The following is a 22,377-nucleotide window of genomic DNA, read 5'->3' as shown; positions in this document are numbered from 1 at the left end:
CCCTATGATCCACCAATTCCACTCCTAGGTATATACCCAAGAGAACTGCGTATACATTCACACAGGCACTTTTACGTGAGTGTTCATAGTTGTATCATTCAAGATAGCCAAGAAGTTAAAACAACCCAATGCTCATTAACTGATGAATGGGTAAAAATAATATGGTAATATGGGTATATGTATATAGCAAAATATTATTCAGCTATAGAAGGGAATTTTTTTTTTTTTTTTTTTTTTTTTGAGACAGAGTCTCGCTCTGTCACGTAGGCTGGAGTGCAGTGGCGCAATCTCGGCTCACTGCAAGCTCCGCCTGCTGGGTTCATGCCATTCTCCTGCCTCACCCTCCCGAGTAGCTGGGACTACAGGCGCCCGCCACCACGCCTGGCTAATTTTTTGTATTTTTAGTAGAGACAGGGTTTCATTGTGTTAACCAGGAGGTCTTGATCTCCTGACCTCGTGATCCACCGGCTTCGGCCTCCCAGAGTGCTGGGATTACAGGCGTGAGCCACCATACCCGGCCTAGAAGGGAATTAAGTACTGATACATGATCCAACATGGATGAACTTCAAAAACATTATACTAAATGAGAGAAGCCAGACACAAAAGGCCGCATGTTGAATGATTTCATTTATACACAATACCCACTATGGGCAAATCCATAGAGACGGAGTAGACTAGTGGTTGCCAGGGGCTGAAGGTGGGGCAGGGGAGGGTGGAATAGGGAGTGACTGCCAACAGGTACAAAATTTCTTTTGTGGATGATGAAAATGTTCTAAAATTAATGGTACTGGTTGCATGATTCTGTGAATATACCAAAATCTATTGAATTGCACACTTTTTTTTTTTTCTTTTTTTGAGACGGAGTCTGGCTCTGTTGCCCAGCCTGGAGCGCAGTGGCCAGATCTCAGCTCACTGCAAGCTCCGCCTCCCAGGTTTACACCATTCTCCTGCCTCAGCCTCCCGAGTAGCTGGGACTACAGGCGCCCATCACCTCACCCGGCTAGTTTTTTGTATTTTTTAGTAGAGACGGGGTTTCACCGTGTTAGCCAGGATGGTCTCGATCTCCTGACCTCATGATCCGCCTGTCTCGGCCTCCCAAAGTGCTGGGATTACAGGCTTGAGCCACCGCACCCGGTCTGAATTGTACACTTTAAAAGGGAGAATTGTATGGTGTGTGAAAGGTATCTGAATAAAGCTGGGGTTTTTTAAGTTCTTAGGTAAGACACCAAAAACACAATCCAAATGGGGATTATAGTAAAAAATAATTTAATTGTACATTTAAAAATAACTAAATGAGTATAATTGGATCGTTTGTAACACAAAGGATAAATAGTTGAGGTGATGTATTACCCTGTTTACCCTGACATGATTGTTACACATTGTATGCCTGTATCAAGAGATCTCATGTACCCTGAAATATATACACCTACTATGTACCCACAAAAATTAAAAATTAAGGCCGGGCGCGGTGGCTCAAGCCTGTAATCCCAGCACTTTGGGAGGCCGAGACGGGCGGATCACGAGGTCAGGAGATCGAAACCATCCTGGCTAACACGGTGAAACCCCGTCTCTATTAAGAAATACAAAAAACTAGCCGGGCGAGGTGGCGGGCGCCTGTAGTCCCAGCTACTCGGGAGGCTGAGGCCGGAGAATGGCGTGAACCCGGGAGGCGGAGCTTGCAGTGAGCTGAGATCCGGCCACTGCACTCCAGCCTGGGCGACAGAGCGAGACTCCGTCTCAAAAAAAAAAATAAAATAAAATAAAAAATAAAAAATAAAAATTAAAACAAGAACACTATAAGAGAAAAAGATTAATGAATTAGACTTCATGAAAATTAACATTGCCAAAAACACTACAAAGAAAAAGAAAAGCCATAGAAAATATTTGCAACATTGACAAATGACTCTTATCCAGGATAAAGTTTTCGAAACTCAAAAAAAAAAAAATTGCCCTACTCTTTAATAAAGGTTCTGTCATACTTAAGATTTAGGCCCGGGGTGGTGGCTCACACCTGTAATCCTAGCAATTTGGAAGCCAAGGCAGACAGATCGCTTGAACCTAGGAGTTTGAGAGCAGCCCAGGCAACACAGTGAAACCCTGTCTCTACAAAAACACAAAAATTAGCCAGGCGTCGTGGTGCATGCTTATAGATTCAGCTACTTGGGAAGCGGAGGTGGGAGGATCACCTGAGCTTGAGAGGTCAAGGTTGCACTGCAGTGAGCTGAAATTGTGTCACTGCACTCCAGCCTGAGCAACACAGTGAGACCCTGTCTCAAAAAATAAATAAATAAACAAATAAATAAATAAATTGTATCATAGTCATGGTTACAAATCTTTTTTTTTTTTTTGAGACGGAGTCTCACTCTGTCGCCTAGGCTGGAGTGCAGTGGCTGGATCTCAGCTCACTGCGAGCTCCGCCTCGCAGGTTTATGCCATTCTCCTGCCTCAGCCTCCCGAGTAGCTGGGACTACAGGCGCCTGCCACCACACCCGGCTAGCTTTTTGTATTTTTTTAGTAGAGACGGGGTTTCACCATGTTAGCCAGGATGGTCTCGATCGCCTGACCTCGTGATCCACCCATCTTGGCCTCCCAAAGTGCTGGGATTACAGGCTTGAGCCACCGCGCCCGGCCCATGGTTACAAATTTAATTTATCCAATGAGAACCTGGTAGAAAGGAGGATAGATTTTTTTTTTTTTGAGACAGAGTCTCACTGTGTTGCCCAGGCTGGAGTACAGTGGGGCAATCTCAGCTCACTGCAACAGGAGGACAGTTAGGAGCACAGGTTTTAAGATTTAATAAGACTTTATTGTTGGCACATGGAGTTTCCCTCACGTCCTGAATAGACTGATGTGACTATTTTGGGGACCTCCCTAATTTGGGAGAAAAGAGTGAGAAAGCCATGTTCTCAGATTCTTTACATTTTTCATAAGGCCTAAGACACGCCTGGTGGCTCACACCTGTAATCCCAGCAAACACCTTGGAAGGCTGAGAGGGGAGGATGGCTTGAGTCCAGGAGTTCAAGACCAGCCTGGGCAACATGATGAAACCTCATCTCTACTTAAAAAAAAAAAAAAAAAAAAGCTCATTGAAGAAGACGCGGTTGTAGATGCTGTGGATCGCTCATCCACACACTCCGGCTCCTGACTCACTGCTGTTCACTCCCACCAAGGAACAAGTCAGTCAGGAAGCCGCGCAGCAGTCATGGCTCTTAAGGATACTGGAAAAACACCTGTGGAGCCAGAGGTGGCAATTCACCGAATTCCAATCACTCTAATGGGCCACAACGTAAAATCCCTGGAAAAGGTGTGTGCTGACTTGATCAGAGGCGCAAAAGAAAAGTACCTCGAAGTGAAAGGACCAGTTCGAATGCCTACCAAGATTTTGAGACTCACTACAAGAAAAACTCCTCGTGGTGAAGGTTCTAAGACATGGGATCGTTTCCAGATGAGAATCCACAAGCGACTCATTGACTTGCACAGTCCTTCTGAGATTGTTAAGCAGGTCACTTCCATCAGTACTGAGCCAGGAGTCGAGATAGAAGCCACCATTACAGATGCTTATGTCAACTATTTTAATCAATTGATTACCAGGTGTTAAAAAAAAAAAAAAAAAAGGGCAGGGGGTCGGGCGCGGTGGCTTATACCTGTAATCCCAGCACTTTGGGAGGCCGAGGTGGGCGGATGACGAGGTCAGGAGATCGAGACCATCCTGGCTAACATGGTGAAACCTCATCTCTAATTAAAATACAAAAAATTAGCCGGGTGAGGTGGTGGGCGCCTGTAGTCCCAGCCTCGGGAGGCCAAGGCAAGAGAATGGTGTGAACCTGGGAGGCGGAGCTTGCAGTGAGATCGCACCACTGCACTCCAGTCTGGGCAACAGAGCGAGACTCTGTCTCAGAAAAAAAAAAAAAAGTCCTGAGACCCGGAAGCAGTCAGAAGCAATCATTACCTGCTCTTTCATTTGGGTGTTCTGGCTCCTTCACTCACATTCAGTTGTCACCCAAACCAAATAAAACTCTCTTAAAAATGTCTTATCTTTGTTCTCCACGATATATAAAACCAGCTAAAAGTATTTCCTTCAATCTTTGCACACATTTGTCCCCCCTTATCAAAGGAATCAGAAAGATCTGTGTGTCCTGGCTGGGCACGGTGGCTCACGCCTGTAATCCTAGCACTTTGGGAGGCTGAGGCGTGTGGATCACCTGAGGTCAGGAGTTCGAGACAAGCCTGGCCAACATGGTGAAACCCCGTCTCTACTAAAAATACAAAAAAAAAAAAAAATTAGCTGGGCATGGTGGCAGGCGCCTGTAATCCCAGCTACTCAGGAGGCTGAGGCAGGAGAATCGCTTGAACCTGGGAGGCAGAGATTACAGTGAGCCAAGACGGCGCCCTTGCACTCCAGCCTGGGGGACAAGAGCAAGACTTCATCGCAAAAAAATAATAAAATCTGTGTGTCTACACTAGATACCGTTAGATGGCACATATAATAAAAAAAGTTTGTGACCTATCATCTATCCCCAAAGTTGAGAAACAGAAAGAGTTACAAACAAGCTATTATAAAAGATTAATTACTATACCTTGTTTTTGTGAGGAAGGGAAAAGGCTTTTTATTTTTAATTTTTGCATACAAAAAGAACCACAAGCTTAGGTTCTACAACTTCAGGCACAGGTCCAAAGGAAATTCAGAACTCAAAAACTCACCAGTCTAACAGCAGCTCCATCATGCACACACACACACGCACCCACATTTTTTTTTTTAATTTTTTCCCCTTCCTCCCTTCCTTCCTGGCTTCCTTTTCTCCTTTCTTTCTTTGACACAATTGTGCTCCTAGTGGCAAGCAAATAAAAATACCATAAAGAATGCCAAGAGATAATAGAGGCCCCAAGACAGACAATCAAAAATTATTATTGGACTGGGTGCGGTGGTTCACATCTGTAATCCCAGCACTTTGGGAGGCCAAGCCGGGCGGATCACTTGAGGTCAGAAGTTCGAGACCAGCCTAGCCAACATGGTGAAACCACGTCTCTACTAAAAAATACAAAAAAATTAGCCGGGCATGGTGGTGAACGCCTGTAATCCAGCTACTTGAGGAACTGAGGCAGGAGAATCGCTTGAACCCAGGAGGCAGAAGTTGCAGTGAACCAAGATCATGCCACTGCACTCCAGCCTGGGTGGCAGAGTGAGACTCCATCTCAAAAAAAAAGAAAAAAGAAATCATTATTGAGCTCAGTGCGTTGGCTGACGGGCTGTAATCCCAGCACTTTGGGAGGCCAAGGTGGGCAGATCACCTGAGGTTAGGAGTTTGAGACCAGCCTGGCCAACATGGTGAAACCCCGTCTCTGTTAAAACTACAAAAATTAGCCGGACATGGTGGCTTGTGCCTGTAGTCCCAGCTGCTCGGGAGACTGAGGCAGGAGTATCGCTTGAACCGAGGTGGCAGAGGTTGCAGTGAGCTGAGATTGTGCCACTGCACTCCAGCCTGGGCAGAGCAAGACTCTGTCTCAAAAAAAAAAAAGAAAAAGAAAAAGAAAAAAATATATATATATATGAAATCAGTTGATTTCCTGTTGTCTGCTACCTGACAGATCACTAAATCACCAGCCCTTCCCAGGAAACTACAAGAGCCAGACCTCTAATTTCAGCGTGTTGTGCAGCAAATGGAATCTCTTATATGTACCATCTCCATTCCTCCAACAAACTACAAGAAGAAGAAACTTATTTTCAGGATGGTTTCGGCAAGTAGAATGGAATCCTTTTGTATGCGCCATCTCAATTCCTCTAAAACTACAAAGACAAAGCACTTAGACTACTGTATTTTGCTCAAGAAGCTAAATGGAGTTGCTTACAAGCATTATGTGGTTTCCCAATAAATTATAAGTGCAGTTTCCCAATAAACTACAAAACCTAGACCTCTGTGCTTCTGGTATGTTCTTCAGCATGCTGAATGGAGTCTTCTACATCTGCCGTCTATTGGGAGCGGGCCCCCAAATCTGGCCATAAATTGGCCCCAAAACTGGCCGTAAACACTGTGACATGCTTGTGATGGCCTTGACACCCACGCTGGAAGGTTGTCATTTTACTGGAATGAGGGCAAGGAACACTTGGCCCACCCAGGGCGGAAAATCACCTACTGAAACCACAAACAATAGCATGAGCGATCTGTTCCTTAAGCACATGTTCAAGCTGCAGATAACTAGCCAGACCCATCCCTTTATTTCGACCCATCCCTTTGTTTCCCGTAAGGAATACTTTTAGTTAATCTATAATCTATATGTAAATATGTGGGTCAAACTGTTCAGGGCTCTCAACTCTGAAGGCTGTGAGACCCCTGATTTCCCACTCCACAACCTATATTTCTGTGTGTGTGTCTCTAATTCCTCTAGCCCAGCTGAGTTGGGGTCTCCACAACCGAGCTCGTCTCAGCATCCATCTCTCTCTCTCTCTCTCTTTTTGTTTTTTTTTTTTTTTTAAGGACAGAGTCTCGCTTTATTGCCCAGGCTGGAGTACAGTGGCACAATCTTGGCTCACTGCAACCTCGACTTCCTGGGCTCAAGCGATCCTCCCACCTCAGCCTCCTGAGTAGCTGGGACCACAGGTATGCACCACCATGCCTGGCTAATTTTTATATTTTTTGTAGAGACAGAGTTTCACCATGTTGCTGGGTTGGTGTCGAATTCCTAGGCTTAAGCCATCTGCCTGCCTCAGCCTCCCATAGTGCTGGGATTATAGGCATGAGCCACCGTGCCCGGCTACATCCACCATCTCACTTCCCCCAATCTTCAAGTGCTAGACTTTGTATTTCCAGTATGGTTTTATGCTGACTTGAGACCCCTCTAAGCATCATTTCAGTGCCCTAGTAAACCCTAATGTTTAGATATTTGCATATCATAGATATTGTTCAGCATAGCAAAAGGAGTTTCATACCTATACTATCTTAAGTTTCCAAAAGTTATAAGGGCTAGACACAGATCCTTCCACTTTATTGTTCACCTCTCGCAATGCAACCCCTACATGCTCTAATAATTGTGCTTCCCATATGCAGTTGACTGTGGTGATTTGAGCCTTTTAAACACAGAACCTGACTTTGCCTCCCCAACCTCCCCCCAACAAATTACATAAGCTGCATACTAGTATTTCCAGTCTGTTGTTCAGCACACGGAATGAAATGTCCTAGTTTCTCCATCATTACACCCCAACAATTTAAAAAACTGGGTTCTCGGCCTCCTAGTATGTGATTGAGCATGTTAAAGGAAGTATCATAACAGAACTCCCAATTCTGTAACAGATACAAGTGCCAGACAAGGCAACTTCCATTGTACTTTTCAGCACAGAGAAAATACACTATCTCATTTTTTCTTTTCTTTTCTTTTTTTTTTTTTTTTTGTTTGAGATACAGTCTCGCTCTGTGGTCCAGGATGGAGTGCAGTGGCGCCATCTCAGCCCACTGCAACCTCACCTCCCGGGTTCAAGTGATTCTCCTGCCTCAGTCTCCTGAGTAGCTGGAACTACAGGCACGCATCACCACGCCCAGCTAATTTTTGTTATATTTTTTTTGGTAGAGACAGGATTTCACCATGTTTGGTAGGCCGGTCTCTAACTCCTGAGCTCAGGTGATCAGCCCTCCTCGGCCTCCCAAAGTGCTGGGATTACAGGCATTAGTCACCATGCCTAGCCCACTAGCTCATTTTTCTTTTCTTTTTTTCTTTTTCTTTCTTTTTTTTTTTTTTTTTTTTTTCTGAGACGGAGTCTCGCTCTGTTGCCCAGGCTGGAGTGCAGTGGCGTGATCTCAGCTCACTGAAACCTTCGCTTCCCAGGTTCCAGCGAGTCTCCTGTCTCAGCTTCTTGAATAGCTGGGAATACAGGCATGTGCCACCAGGTCTGGCTAATTTTTTTGGTATTTTTAGTGGAGATGGGGTTTCACTGTGTTAGCTAGGATGGTCTCCATCTCCTGACCTCGTGATCTGCCCGCCTTGGCCTCCCAAACTGCTGGGATTACAGGCGTGAGCCACCGCACCTGACCCTAGCTCATCTTTCTAACAAACTGTAACACTTAAATACGCTTCTCATGCCTCTTCCAGGACGCTAAGTGGGTTACCCACTAATTAGAAAAGCTCAACAATTGGCCTTCTGTACCTTGTTCAACACAATGAGGAGCATCTTTAAATGGTGCTGCCCCATTTCCAATGGGATGAGAGTGAGATTTTACTTCCAGTGAGTTTTTCAGCCTATTGCATGGATGATCTTGAAAGACACTCCAAGAAACCACTAAAGGAAATGCTTTGGCCAGGCGCGGTGGCTCACGCCTGTAATCCCAGCACTTTGGAAGGCCGAGGCGGGCGGATCACAAGGTCAGGAGATCGAGACCATGGTGAAACCCTGTCTCTACTAAAAATAGAAAAAATTAGCCGGGCACAGTGGCCGGCGCCTGTAGTCCCAGCTACTCGGGAGGCTGAGGCAGGAGAATGGCGTGAACCCGGGAGGCGGAGCTTGCAGTGAGCCGAGATTGCGCCACTGCACTCCAGCCTGGGCGACAGAGCGAGACTCCGTCTCAAAAAAAAAAAAAAAAAAAAAAGGAAATGCTTCATTCCACTATCGTGTTCACTGTGCTGAATGGCATGTTTTACTTCTACCATTTCGCTTTGCAACAACTATAAAAGCTATTGTACTGTGAGGGTTAATTCCAGCAGGCCTGAAATTAGCTTGAACTGTTCTGAAATTCCTGCGTGGCAATGACCCCTGGCCAAGGGCATGAAGCATACGGATTAATAATGTTGCTTTTTAACCATCAGTCTGAGGAGCTTCAGGGAAACTTGTACTAGCATCAACTTTGCTTTTTGAAAACAATGACATAAATGATTTGCACCTGGTCTCAGTGAGCCCCCTCCATCCCCTGCCACACGGTTCTGCTGTTGAGGCTGGTTATGCCTTAAGACTATGTCTATGACCAGCAAAATATAAAAATCCCCAACTGAGCCTCCATTTTGGACGCCCCTGTTTCCGAGGTATTCCATGCACACATCAATGGTTTTTGATCCAACAGAGAAAGTGCATCCTGCCATGTTCCTTACAGAAACTAGGACAAAGGAGCTGGCACCTGGCCTGTCTGGCCATGAATAGCCTTTGACTGAGATGCTTATTCTTACTTTACTGCTTTTTGCTATATTGTGTCCTCTTGCTGTAACAAACTCTAGATGTTGGATCTGTTCAGTAATTTTTTAGCAGTGAAACCCAGTTTAACTTCCACTTAATGATTACACAGCTGGCCGGGCGCGGTGGCTCACGCCTGTAATCCCAGGACTTTAGGATGCTGAGGTGGGTGGATCACGAAGTCAAGAGATGGAGACCATCCTGGCCAACATGGTGAAACCACGTCTCTACTAAAAATACAAAAATTAGCTAGGTATGGTGGCACACGCCTATAGTCCCAGCTACTCAGGAGGCTGAGGCAGGAGAATCACTTGAACCCGGGAGGCGGAGGTTGCAGTGAGCTGAGATCATGCCACTGCACTCCAGCCTGGTGACAGAGAGAGACTTGGTCTCAAAAAAAAAAAAAAAGCTGGGCGCGGTGGCTCACACCTGTAATCCCAGCACTTTGGGAGGCCGAGGCGGGCGGATCACAAGGTCAGGAGATCAAGACCATCCTGGCTAACACAGTGAAACCCCGTCTGTACTAAAAATATAAAAAATTAGCCGGGCATGGTGGCAGGTGCCTGTAGTCCCAGCTATTCGGGAGGCTGAGGCAAAAGAATGGCATGAACCCGGGAGGCGGAGCTTGCAGTGAGCCGAGATTGCGCCATTGCACTCCAGTCTGGGCGACAGAGTGAGACTCCGTCTCAAAAAAAAAAAAAAAAATTATACAACTGCACTTGTATATGTGTGTTTGATTCAATATTTCAAATGTTTTACGTTACCTAAAATATATGCCCCCAAAGGCCATAAACCTATACTCCCATTATGTTGTTCAGCACACTGAACAGGGTCTCTTCCACGCACTATCTGTGTTATCCAAGAAACTACAAGATGCTTGTACTTCCCTCAAGATTTTCGGCATTATGAGTTGACTTTCTTATGGGCACCATTCCAGTTATCCAGCAAATTTTAAGAACTTGGTACTTACATTTCTAATATATTGCTCAGAATACTGAATGGAGGACAAGAGGTCAAGGGGTTTAGAAGCTGTGGTGTTGAAATATTATTTATAAGGTACTAAAACTACCAAAAGTTATGGCAGGGATAGTGTAAAGGGAGTGACTGTGATGCAGGCACTGCATCTTCAGAGAATTAGGAGAGACTCAGGCTGCAAGGCTGCAGCAAGCAGGGCTGGTCTAGTCTGATGACATCAGAGTCAAAGCCAGAGACTTTAGAGAGAAGGGACAGATAATGGTCTTAAGACAGCAAAGAGAATCTCACATCCAGACCCAGGGACAGGGAGATGAGTGTGGGAAGCATGGTTCACCGAAGGAAAACCAGGGTGCTGTTACTAGAGTATTCTGGTATGGATGCTAAGTGCTGGGTGAGTGAGTGCCAAAGTGATCCGAAGTGCCAAAGTGGTCTGAAGCTCGCTTTTTTTTTTGAACCTGTTGCCCAGGCTGGAGTGCAGTGGCACCATCTTAGCTCACTGCAACCTCTGCCTCTCAGGTTCAAACAATTCTCCTGCCTCAGCTGGGATTACAGGCATGTGCCACCACACCCAGCTAATTTTTGTATTTTTAGTAGAGACAGTGTTTCACCATGTTGACCAGGCTGGTCTCGAACTCCTGACCTCAAGTAATCTGCCCACCTCAGCCTCCCAAAGTGTTGAGATTACAGGTGTTAGCCACTGTACCCCGCTGATGGGATAGACGCTTTCTGAGGGAGGTGAACTGGGGGGTTTACATGGTAGACTAGAGGCAGGAGGGGGAAATAAATTACAGGTATAGCTGTAGACAGAGCTGAAAGGGGTAGGGGACAGAGGTAAGAGGGCAAAGAGAAGCAAGGTGTGGGTTTAGAAATAGGGTCATTGGGCCGGGCGCGGTGGCTCACGCCTGTAATCCCAGCACTTTGGGAGGCCGAGGCGGGCGGATCACACAAGGTCAGGAGATCGAGACCACGGTGAAACCTCGTCTCTACTAAAAAAATACAAAAAATTAGCCGGGCGCGGTTGTGGGCGCCTGTAGTCCCAGCTACTCAGGAGGCTGAGGCAGGAGAATGGCGTGAACCCGGGAGGCGGAGCTTGCAGTGAGCCGAGATCGCGCCACTGCACTCCAGCCTGGGCTGGGCGACAGAGCGAGACTCCGTCTCAAAAAAAAAAAAAAAAAAAAAAAAAAAGAAATAGGGTCATTGAGGACTACATCTTCACACATTTCATTTGTGTGTGGCCTGGCACGCCCCTATGGGACCTTCAATTGGAAGCCTCAAGTCCTGTCACTGATATGTTGAACATGTTTGACACATAGATTGTGACCACAATGCCACTTTACCTTGGCTACAGCTCTTTCACACGTGAATCAGTGGGGGTAATCTTCCCTAGCCCTTGGATGAACACTGCTGCAGGCGTTTAACATTCTCTCTTTTTCCTAGGTATTAAACAGTAGGGGCTCCTACTTGTGACACAGAGCCTTAGCTGACACAGGAGACACAGTGGGCATGGAGAACGGGTTCCAGGTAAGTGTCTTCTTGTTGAAGTTGCACAACAGCCTTGGAAATAGTTAAGTAATATGGGGTCCGGGTTGTTTTTTGTTTGTTTGTTTGTCTGTTGCTCATATTTCCCTACACATAGTCTGATCACTTGAATAATTAGGACATTAAATTGCAGTATCATTTGGATGCACACCAAGTACAAAATTAACATTGCAGAGCAGACATCCCACAGTTTAGCTAAGTTTTGGCATTTGTGGATTTTTAAAAGCATAACTGCAACTTCTTTGACGCTTCTTCTTCAAGAGGTTGGGCTTGAACCTCTACGGCTGCTCCCCATGAGGCTGGGGTTGTGACTGCTTCCATCAAGAGAGTAGGGTGGAGTTATGTGACCTCGGAGGCTAGGACATAAAAGGCCATGAAGCTTCCTCTTTGTTTACTGGAATGCTTGCTCTTGGAGCCCTGAGCTGCCATGCAAGACTTCCAGCTACTCCAAGGCCACCATGGAGAAGCCTCCTTTAGGTGCTCCAGTTAGTCTGCAGCCCTAGTGCCCAAGTCATCCCAGTGCAGATGGCAGCTATGTGAGTGAACGAGCCTTGAGATCGGGGTTAGCCAACTTTTTATCTAAAGGGCCATACTGCACAGCTTTGTGGGCCACATAATCTCTGTCACAATGACCAACATGAATGACTGTGTTCTGATAACATTTGTTTGCAAAAAGAAGCCATAGGTCCGCAGGCTATAATTTGCTTTACATGATTCTAATCCCCACTATTTGAGCCTAAGGTCCCAGGTAGATATGGAGGAGCAAAGACAAGCTATTTCCCCTGTGCTCTGTCCAAACCTCCGATCCACAGAATCCAGGAATCTAATAAAATGGCTGACATTTTACACCCACTATGTTTGGGGTGGTATGTCAAACACCGGTAGATAGCTGAAGAATATTGTACAAGGCAGGCCTCAACAAGAAAGTGAGATTTGAGCTGACTTGGAGGAGAGTCAACTGGGAAGCTGTGTGTCTGGGGGAAGAGCATTTCAGGCAGAGGGAACAGCCAGTGCAAAACCTTTCGGTGGAGGAGTGCTTGGTATATGTGAGCAATAGCAAGGAAATTGCAGGAGAACAGCTCTGCTGAGGTGCCCCTGGCAATCTTGCACATCTCTAGAGGCCATGTAGGCAAGGTATGATCATGGTCTGAGCCAAGTCTTGTGGGACTGCCCTGTGATTTCTCCTAAAGCAGGGATAGGTAAGCCTGGTGAGGAGCCACTGGGAGGCAGTTTCCTATCCCTACCTTGCGGGAGACTGCTGCAAGGCCATTTCTCTTCCTTCTCCAATGTTTCAGTTGACTGCAGGACTTTCCATATCCCTCCCTCCACCTCCCAGCCCCCTTCCCTCCAAGCATACAGCAGCAGGCTCCTGTGAAGTCTATAAAACTGCTTGATGTAGTTTAGACTTGGCTACTCAGGTGCAGGGCTCATGTTGTCTTCTTCTTTTTTTTTTTTTTTTAAATCATGTAGACCCATAGGATAACAATCGCCCTTCCAGTTTGGTGTTATCCTGTGGGCCTAAGGATGCATGGAGCTGACACCACACTGATTTTGCTTTTGCTGTCGGTGTAAGAAATAACCTGTCTAAATCCATCTGGGCTGCTTGTCTCCTTCCCGTAGCCAAATCTATGGGAAGTGTCTAGCCAGTGTAGGGTCAAGGGACTGCTTGACAAGAGACCAAAGTAAATGGAAGAGGCGTAAGGAGGTGAGGCCAAAGAGGAAAGGGGACCAGGTCACACAGAACCTCGGAGGTCACTGCAGAACCTTGGCTTATGCGGAGAGACAGCAGGAACCACTGATAGGTTTGGGGAGATTTGAGCAGAGGGACATGATTTGGCTCATGTTACATTGTTAAAGGGACCACCTTAAAATACATTCATTCTAAAAGTGTTACCTTTAAGAAACTATGTATATAAATTAAGTTACTGTTGCCATTATTAGTATAAGTAGTTACATTTCTCTTACGATTCATTCTCTGCTACTGCCTCTTGGACCCTGCACACCTTGTGGAGGTCCATGAGAGTAACGTGCTGTGGTTTCCCCTCTCCCAACTCCTGCTCTGCACTTTGTCATTCACTTTCATCTCCCTCCTTGAGTGTCACCTCTCTGTGGCTCGTCAAGAAGCCACAGCAAAGCGTCCTTCCCCAGGAACCCCTCCCCCAGGGGCGGTGGGCTCCTCGACGCCAGGGCAGTGTAGCGCACCTCGGGCCAGGTACCCAGGAGGCGCTCGACGGGAGCGGAATGGATGTGGAGGAGCGCTCGGCAGGGAGCGCTGCCGCCGTGGCCTTGGCCTCTGGGAGCGGCGCTGCCAGGGTTTTCTGTGTCAGCCAAGCCTGGAATGCGGGGGCGCCTCTGGACCCTCCTCTTGGGTCTGGGGGCTGCCTCGGGCATCCTCCACTCCTCTCCCACCTTCTGTCCTTCCCTATCTCCCACCCACAGGTGTGGGGCTCCAGACCCGCGCAGCGGCCAGAGCCGTCTCCTCTGGACCTCCAGCCCGCCCCTCCCCTTCACTTCTCTCTCCAGCTCCCTCCTGGTCTCTCAGCCCCCTCCCCTTCCTCTCCTCCCAGCTCCCCGCCGTGCGCCCCACGGTGGCCTTCGGCCCGCCCCTCCTCTCCAACCCCCTCCCTTTCCCCTTTACGCCCCTCCTCCCCCTCGTCCTCCCGCCCCCTCCCACTCCAACCTGCGGGACCCGCCGGGACTCGCCCCCCTGCCCGCCCCTCTCCTCTAGCCCTGGTCGGCCTCGGCTCGGCCCCCGGCCCGCCCCTTCCAGCCCTCGGCACCACCCGCCGGCCGCTGGGCTCCACCACTCTGCACTCGCTGCCGGGGCCGCCTGGACAGGGAGCTTCGCTGGCGCGCTTAGCCGGCGACAGGGCAGGTTCGGGACGTCCATCTGTCCGTCCGTCCGGAGAGAAATTACAGATCCGCAGCCCCGGGATGGGGCCGGCCCCGCTGCCGCTGCCGCTGCTGCTGGGCCTCTTCCTCCCCGCGTTCTGGAGTAGAGGTGAGTGCGCCCGGCTGGGGGCCAGGCGAGGGGGTGGGGGCTCCCAGGACGAAGCAGGGGGCTCAGGGGAGTGAGCGCGTCCACAGGGGCGCGCCTGGCTGCTGGACAAGTTTGCAACACCCTCCACCCACTGCGGTGCCGGAGAAGGGGGCGCAGGCGAGCCTTCCGTCCACTGACCGCGGCCCCTCAAGCGTCCCGAGGGCACCCAGCCCGGCTTGTGGGTGCGCGTCGTGGTGAAGCCGGGTCGGGGTCGGGGCTGCAGCCTTCCCTCTTCACCTCCGAGGAGGAAATCGAGCTCCGCTGGGCGCGCTGCAAGTCCCAAAGTTCCTACGAGTGGAACATAGGTAGCAGGTCTGGTCTGGAATGCGACGAGAACTTTCCACTAGACAGAGTTGCATGGTGGAGCCCTACTCTGGCGGGAGTTCCGGGGGCCACAGATCCGGTCTCCCGAGGGACCGGCGTGGGGCGAACGAACGGGCTGCGGAAGTCAGAGCTGCAGTCCGGGAGCCGCGATAGACTGAGGCCGAGCGTCCGGCCAGGGAGGGACGGCAGTCCTGGCTGCTCCCACCGGGCCCTTACGGACATTATTAGCATCCCTTTGTAGAGGCACCCAGAGAGTGTGGGGACCTGGAAAAGGGGAGCGTTCTTTTCACTCCTGTTACGGCAGAACAGAACTTACGGTGCTCGACAGCGTTTACGTTTATCTGGACGCAGCCAAGTGTTGTTACAGGCTTTTTTTTTTTTTTTTTTTTTTTTTTTTTTTTTTTTTTTTTTTTTTTCTGAGACCGAGTCTCGCTCTGTCGCCAGGCTGGAGTGCAGTGGCGCGATCTCGGCTCACTGCAATCTCCGCCTCCCGGGTTCAAGCGATTCTCCTGCCTCAGCCTCCCGAGTAGCTGGGACTACAGACGCACGCTACCACGCCCGGCTAATTTTTGTATTTTTGGTAGAGACCGGGTTTCACCATGTTGGCCAGGATGGTCTCGATCTCATGACCTCGTGACCTCGTGATCTGCCCGCCTCAGCCTCCCAAAGTTCTGGGATTACAGTCCTGAGCCACCGCGCCCGGCTTGTTCCAGGCATTTTAATACAAGATGCTGGATTGATAAGTGGAGGCAAGGAAGGCCGGTTTCATTCTGCATGAACAGCTTATTTGGGGAGTGAGTGATGAACAGATTTCAAGTTTGATCGCTGATGCACTTCTTGAGGAAGCTGGAATAAACTTACCAGGCTTTACCCGAAAGAGAAAGAAAGGGGGAAATGCTAAATAAACACATTCCAAGTATTTTTTCTTAGCTAAAAGATTTCTATTTCCATTCAGAATGCAGATTTTCTCTCTTTTGGTCGTGAATGCACTTGACTAGCCTTCACCTATTATAGTCAAAGATGTTTTTTAGGAATACCTGGAAAGCTTAATTTATAGTCAAGAGTAAGTTACTTAAAAGTTTTTCCTTTGAGATTTTCCTTTGAAAGCTCATTTACTCAAATGAAAAATTCTTAAACAACGCACCCCTTTTTCCACGTTAAATTACATAAGCAATTTATAATTTGGGGCAACATAGCAATTTGAAACAAACTTTAAGAGCCAAAAACCAGGCAAAGAACGAAAGCAGTCCTGTTCTCCACAGCCTCCCCCCACCGCAAACCTTCAAAAATTCCTCAGCATTTCTTCCAGACTCATTTTTCATAATCTGCTGCAAATCTGTTGTATGTTGCTACTAGTGAGGGCTGGCCATGAATAGTCTTGTAGGTAGTGAATGTGGTGAGAACTATGGAGAAAGTAATGGGAACGATAGTTTTGTGTTAAATACTTAAAGATTGGAGTGCTTTTGTTTTCCTAAATTTTTAAAAGGCTGTAATAAAAAATGTTTGTAGCCGACAATCAACTTTAATCAGACAATCATAAAAAGGCCCTTTTAAAATCCACCCAGCTGGAAGAATGAAAAGTTCCACCAATTGTTCTTCTTGCACTTTTTGCTTTTTGTTTTGAACTTTACTTGTGAGATGTCTGACAGTTTTACGTCTCACCTTGTGAAAAGCTTAAAGAATGGGATTCTCACTGGCAGAAGTACAGCACAAAGGAGTGCTGTATGAAGAAATTAAAAATGGAAATTAGACTCTTCATCTAATTTTAAGATTTTCCTATTACACCTTGTGGGTCTGAGTGCTTTGCCGACCACACAGGAGAGAAAGAGAGAGAGAGAGAGATAATGAGAATGTGTGTGTAGATTCTACACTGTAGAAGTATAGAGGAATGAATACTTTAACCCAGGAATTCCCCCTCTGCCCCCCAACACACATACCCACCACACATCTGACAAAGACATGCACACACACAACTGGAACTGCCAAACCAGGAGCATTTTGAGACTTTCCAGTCTTCCTTTCTGCTCAGTCTCTGATGGGGGTGCCATTGAGCAGCAAAATGAGGCAAGCGGTGGCTCTCTGAAGGGCCAGGGAGAGGATGGAGTAAGATAAATATAGATGTGGGTAAAAATGAACGCATTATGAGGACTTAGCTCATGATGAGGCTGTGTGTGCAGCTAAACTCAACCCTTAGAGTAAATTAGGCTTTTGAGATTCTTTAATGTTAGGATTTCTCTTCCAAACTGATATCGTAACATGTATTCCAGTATATGGTAAACATCTTCCCAGAGGGAACTTTTAAGTTGTTCTGTTGCTTGTGGGCTTTATTACAAAGGCTTCAAATGCTTTTTGAAAGTACATGGTGCATATTTTAAAAATGAATACTTTTTAGAAAATTATTCCGACCCATTAAAGTGCTAAGTGGAATGCTTTTCTTTTCTTTTCTTTCTTTTTTTGGCAGGGTCTCATTCTGCCACCCAGGCTAGAGTCCTGTGGCATGATCACTGCTCACTGTAACCTCAACCTCCTGGGCTCAAGTGATCCTCCCACCTCAGCCTCCCAAGTAGCTATGACCACAGGCACATATCACCATGCCTGGCTAATTTTTTATTTTTTGTAGAGACAGGGTCTCACTATGTTGCCCAGGCTGGTCTTGAACTCCTGGGCTCAAGCAATCTTCCCACCTCAGCCTTGCAACGTGTGGGGATTATAGACATGAGCCACCATGCACAGCTGAATACAATTTTAAAAAAATTAACAGTAATTTTTGTTTTTTTTTTTGAGACAGAGTTTTGCTCTTGCTGTCCAGGCTAGAGTGCAATGGCGCAATCTCGGCTCACCGCAACTTCCCGCCTCCCGGGTTCAAGCAATTCTCCTGCCTCAGCCTCCCGAGTGGCTGGGATTACAGGCATGCGCCACCATGCCCGGCTAATTTTGCATTTTTAGTAGAGATAGGGTTTCTCCATGTTGGTTAGGTTGGTCTCGAACTCCCAACCTCAGGTGATCTGCCCGCCTTGGCCTCCCAAAGTGCTGGGATTACAAGTATGAGCCACCACGCCCAGCCAATAATTATATTTTTAAATCTTGATTTTTGAAAGAATTTCCAGATAATTGTAGGAGAAGGGCCAGTGAGTTACTAGTCAGCATCAGTCAAGAAGAGGTTCAATCTTATTATGCCTGTGAATTAGGAACATGCTGCCGGGTAGAAAAACTGAGCTGGGAACTTGAACACACACATGAAACAGCCGCTTTCCATGTAATGGCCAGAACGAGATTTTGGAAATGAATCTGATTGTGTTTTCCACTTGAAAATCTTCCAGTGGCTTCCTATTCCCTACTAGAATTTGCAGAGACTCACAGCGAACATCTTTGACCCATTTCCATTCACTTCCCACTTGTTCCCACTACTCCAGCCACCTGTGTCTTTCTAGGGCCTGAGCAGCCTTTGCAGTGACTGTTCCCTCTGGCTGGAACCTTTTCCCCAAGATCTCAGCATGCTGGCTTCTCATCCTTTGGGTTTCAGTTCAGAGGTTCTCCTTGAGAGGCCTTCCCCAATAACCACCCCCTGCCAAAGTGTCATACGCATACAGCCCACTATCCCTTAAATTTAATTTCCTGATAATGCTTCTCAACCTGATCAGTCCCTCCCTCCCTCCCTGCTTGCTTGCCTGCCTGCCTTCCTTCCTTCTTCCTTTCCTTTCCTTTCCTTTTCTTTTCTTTTCTTTTTTCTTTTCTTTCCAGAGTCTTGCTCTGTCACCCAGGCTGAAATACAATGGCACATTCTTGGCTCACTGCAACCTCCGCCTCCCAGGTTCAAGTGATTCTCCTGCCTCAGCCTCCCCAGTAGCTGGGACTACAGGCACCTGCCACCACAGCTGGCTAATTTTTGTATTTTTAGTAGAGACGGGGTTTCACCATGTTGGTCAGGCTGGTCTCGAACTCCTGACCTCAGGTGATCTGCCTACCTCGGCCTCCCAAAGTGCTGAGATTACAGGCATGAGCCACTGCACCCGGCCTTACCTTTTTCTTTGCTCGTTTTCCTCCACTGTCCCCCCACTACAGGGTAAGCTCCTGGTGGCAGGGCTGCTGTCTTGTTCACTGCTAACACTGCATGGAGCTCATAGGGTGCTCAGTGAGTATCAGAGCACAGCATGAAAGAACCAAGCCCCTGCATGTCTTGCCAGGTGCTCCTCACCCTTCTCTTTTCCTACTGGCTTTTCCAGAGACAGAATGGCTGGAGCTCCCATGCCCTCACATTTGGGGCTTGGTTAATAGAAAACAATCTTTTATTTTGCTGTGATGCCAACGTGATTTCATTACTGGAGGAGCTAGTCAATTAACACAAGAGAGATTTTTGGATTGTGTTAACCCCAGACATATTTTATATTGTCCTAACTTTCCCAACTAGAAAAAAAAAGTCAGAAGGTAATTTTTCATGTTAAACACAGTTCTAACAACTCCTTGCTCAGGGGCAGGTAGCCCTTGGTGCCTTGACTTTGGCCCTTGTCATTAGTTTAATCTTAACCCAAAGCATATGGCTTTGAACTGGTATGTGTCTCAGCAGGAGGTTAATTATTAGAAAAACTGAAAGGGGGCTCACACTATGTGAAGCACACTATGCCTCTGGGGACGGGAATGAAAGTGTTAACCGGGACTGGCCTCTGGGGCTTTGGGGGTGGTAGTTAACTTTCAGGACCTCTCTTCCTTTTTGGGTACAGTGGGAGGCTCTGTTGCATAGAATAGTTAGGAGGACGTAATGAGCTAATGGCAGGTGATACGTGCTTAAAATATATTTGCCATTCTTACCAATGGCTCTCCTCCATTCTTCTGAACTCAAGTTTGGGGGAAATGTTTTTCCTAGACAAAAGGTGTTGGGAGGAGGGTTCTTTTCTTACTGAAGCGTTTCCTGAATGGTCCACCCTCCATTGTTCAGAATGCTTTGGTGAAGGGGCCCTGGGGTGTCGCCCTAGAGTGCCCAAGTCCTTTGCTGCAGCTCTCTAGGGTTTTGTTTACTAGTAGTTTGAGCAAAACCCACCCAGGACCAAGCAGTTCTCCAAAGAATCAGGGCCCGCCCTGACTGCCACTCCCCTCCTCCCCCTGCCCCAATACCTTCCCTTATGGAGTTCAGACTTGACATAGTACAGGAATAGCTTCCTGTCATGTGCCTCTCAGGAAGGTATAAAAATGAAGTTCAGTTCCTGTTCAACTTTTCCCACATAACTCTTTTCCAAAGTGAGTGTAGTTTCTTTCTTCTTTTTTTTTTTTTTTTTTTTTTTTTTGGTATTTGTTTTGTTTTAGGGTTTTTGCGTGTGAACATCCAGAAAATTCTTTTGTTTTGTTTTGTTTTGTTTTTTGAGATAGAGTCTTGCTCTGTCACACAGGCTGGAGTGCAGGTGGCGCAATCTCGGCTCACTGCATCGTCCACCTCCCGGGTTCAAGCAGTTCTCTGCCTCAGCCTCCTGAGTAGCTGAGATTACAGGCGCCCGCCACCACACCCGGCTAATTTTTGTATCTTTAGTAGAGACGGGGTTTCACTATGTTGGGCAGGCTGGTCTTGAACTTCTGACCTTGTGATCCACCCGCCTTGGCCTCTCAAAATGCTGGGATTACAGGCATGAGCCACCGCGCCCGGCTCAGAAAATTCTTTTCCTTCTTACCACATCGAGCTAGGTGTTCCCAATGAGGTCGGTTGGCTGCAACATAGAGAAAATGAGGCTTTGGTTCTTAGAGTAGATTCCATGTACAGGTGTGAGTATGTGTGCGCAGGGTGGTCTTGTAGGAAATGGAAAGGGCCGTGAGCCCCAGGTGCACTCCTGGCTCCTGGTGCTTCCTGCTTGATGATATGGGTGAGCCAGCCCTCAGGTGCCCTGGAGAGAACCCTGATGACTCTCCCTCTGGCACTCTGGGCATTGGCTAACCCTTGACCAGAGTTAAACCAATTCGGTCTCTTTTCATTCTATGTCCCCCACTCCTGCCTCCAGCTGAAGTGCTAAAAATGCAGCCTGGCAGGGGCAGAGAATTCCATTAGGATCAGCAGGCCCCTTTTGGAGAGCAAGAATACTAAGAATACCTGCTATCCTGGCACTTCCTCCCTCCTAGGCCTTAGTTTTCTCTGTCTGAACCATGGCTGTTGAACTGGGTGAAAGATTCTTAACCACAGGAAGGGAGGGCCTAGATCTTCCCTAGTTTTGTGAGACTCTGCGGCTGGACAACCCGCCCTTCGTGGGAGCTGTCACATTTTCACTCTCCAGGCCACTGTCAGGCAGCAGGATCTGGGGACATGGCCTGCATGTGAAACCCTGGGCTGCTATGGCCAAGTCACCTCCTCAGGTCCTGGTGTTTCAGAGTGATAAAGGAAGAAAGGGTGATTACGTCTTGAACATTTCATTGAGAAACCTACACTCAGTTCTTTTTTTTCTTTTTTTTTTTTTTTTTTGACATGGAGGCTCACTCTGTCACCCACACTGGAGTGCAGTGGTGCAATCTCAGCTCACTGCAGCCTCCATTCCTGGGTTCAAGCGATTCTCGTGCCTCAGCCTCCCAAGTAGCTGGGATTACAGGCACCCATTACCACGGCCGGCTAATTTTCATATTTTTTGGTGGAAACAACGTTTCATGATGTAGGCTTTGTTGGTCTTGAACTCCTGACCTCAGATGATTGGCCCGCCTTGGCTTCCCAAAGTTCTGGGATTATAGGCGTGAGCCAGTGTGCCCAGCCAGAAACCTACACTCAATTTTAAAGCATTTTATTTCGTCTTTCTTGCCTAGATCTTCAACTATCAGTGCTTCTTTCACTCAATGGTAAATGGATTTTCCATGCATCTTGGAGGTGGCAGGGAGAAGGGGCAGAGGGAGTGAGAGAGAACAGATGTTGGCTTTATGTTTGGAACAAAATTACACCAAAAGCTAAGAACATTTATATTTGTGCTTAGAGAAACCCCATTTCATTTCAGAAGCTCAATGCCTGGATTTTTGTGCCAGCACATTTTCCACTTGCATGTTTCTCCTTGTACTCTGTGCCTTCCATGTATTTCTGTGGGTTCCTTCAAAACAAGATCCGATCCTCACAGGGTTAGTGCTCTGCCCTAGGTCACTCCGGGAGGGGTCCATCCTCCGGATTTAGATCTCAGGTTGGCACTTACACAAATGCTTCCTGACAGATCCCTTTTTTTGTGTAATCTGCTTTTTCCTTGAGGATCTAGATATCTCAGCATTCAGGGACAGTAAACATCTTAGAACTTGCCTTAGCTGTGGTCTTGCCTCTCATTAGAGACACAAAGGAAAGCCTTGTTTATTTTGGAGAAGGAATTGTTTTGTTATTTTAAGCCTTAGGGCCTTGTTGTTAGAGCTA

At 47.4% G+C, this 22,377-nt stretch overlaps 2 protein-coding genes across 2 annotated transcripts in view; both read left to right on the top strand.

The window, feature by feature from the left end:
- The first annotated feature begins 3,063 nt into the window (after positions 1-3,063).
- LOC126934380 (40S ribosomal protein S20-like) lies at positions 3,064-3,598 on the top strand. The gene has a single exon (XM_050755211.1). The coding sequence runs from the start codon at positions 3,203-3,205 to the stop codon at positions 3,596-3,598; it is 396 nt and encodes a 131-aa protein (XP_050611168.1). The 5' UTR covers positions 3,064-3,202.
- Positions 3,599-14,345: 10,747 nt separating this feature from the next.
- MERTK (MER proto-oncogene, tyrosine kinase) overlaps positions 14,346-22,377 on the top strand; it is a 135,373-nt gene continuing 127,341 nt past the window's right edge. The window contains exon 1 of the mRNA XM_050753006.1: positions 14,346-14,663. Within this exon, the coding sequence (XP_050608963.1) occupies positions 14,597-14,663 (67 nt within the window). The 5' untranslated portion in view covers positions 14,346-14,596. The remainder of the gene's footprint in view (positions 14,664-22,377) is intronic.

The sequence above is a fragment of the Macaca thibetana genome, chromosome 13 (assembly GCF_024542745.1).
Source record: "Macaca thibetana thibetana isolate TM-01 chromosome 13, ASM2454274v1, whole genome shotgun sequence".
NCBI lineage: Eukaryota > Metazoa > Chordata > Mammalia > Primates > Cercopithecidae > Macaca > Macaca thibetana.
Note: the sequence above shows the minus strand (reverse complement) of the source record. Positions and strands in the feature narration are given on the sequence as shown.

Bases quoted from the DNA above. Each gene is read 5' to 3' on its own strand.
- LOC126934380 (XM_050755211.1), top strand. From the start codon at position 3,203: ATGGCTCTTAAGGATACTGGAAAAACACCTGTGGAGCCAGAGGTGGCA.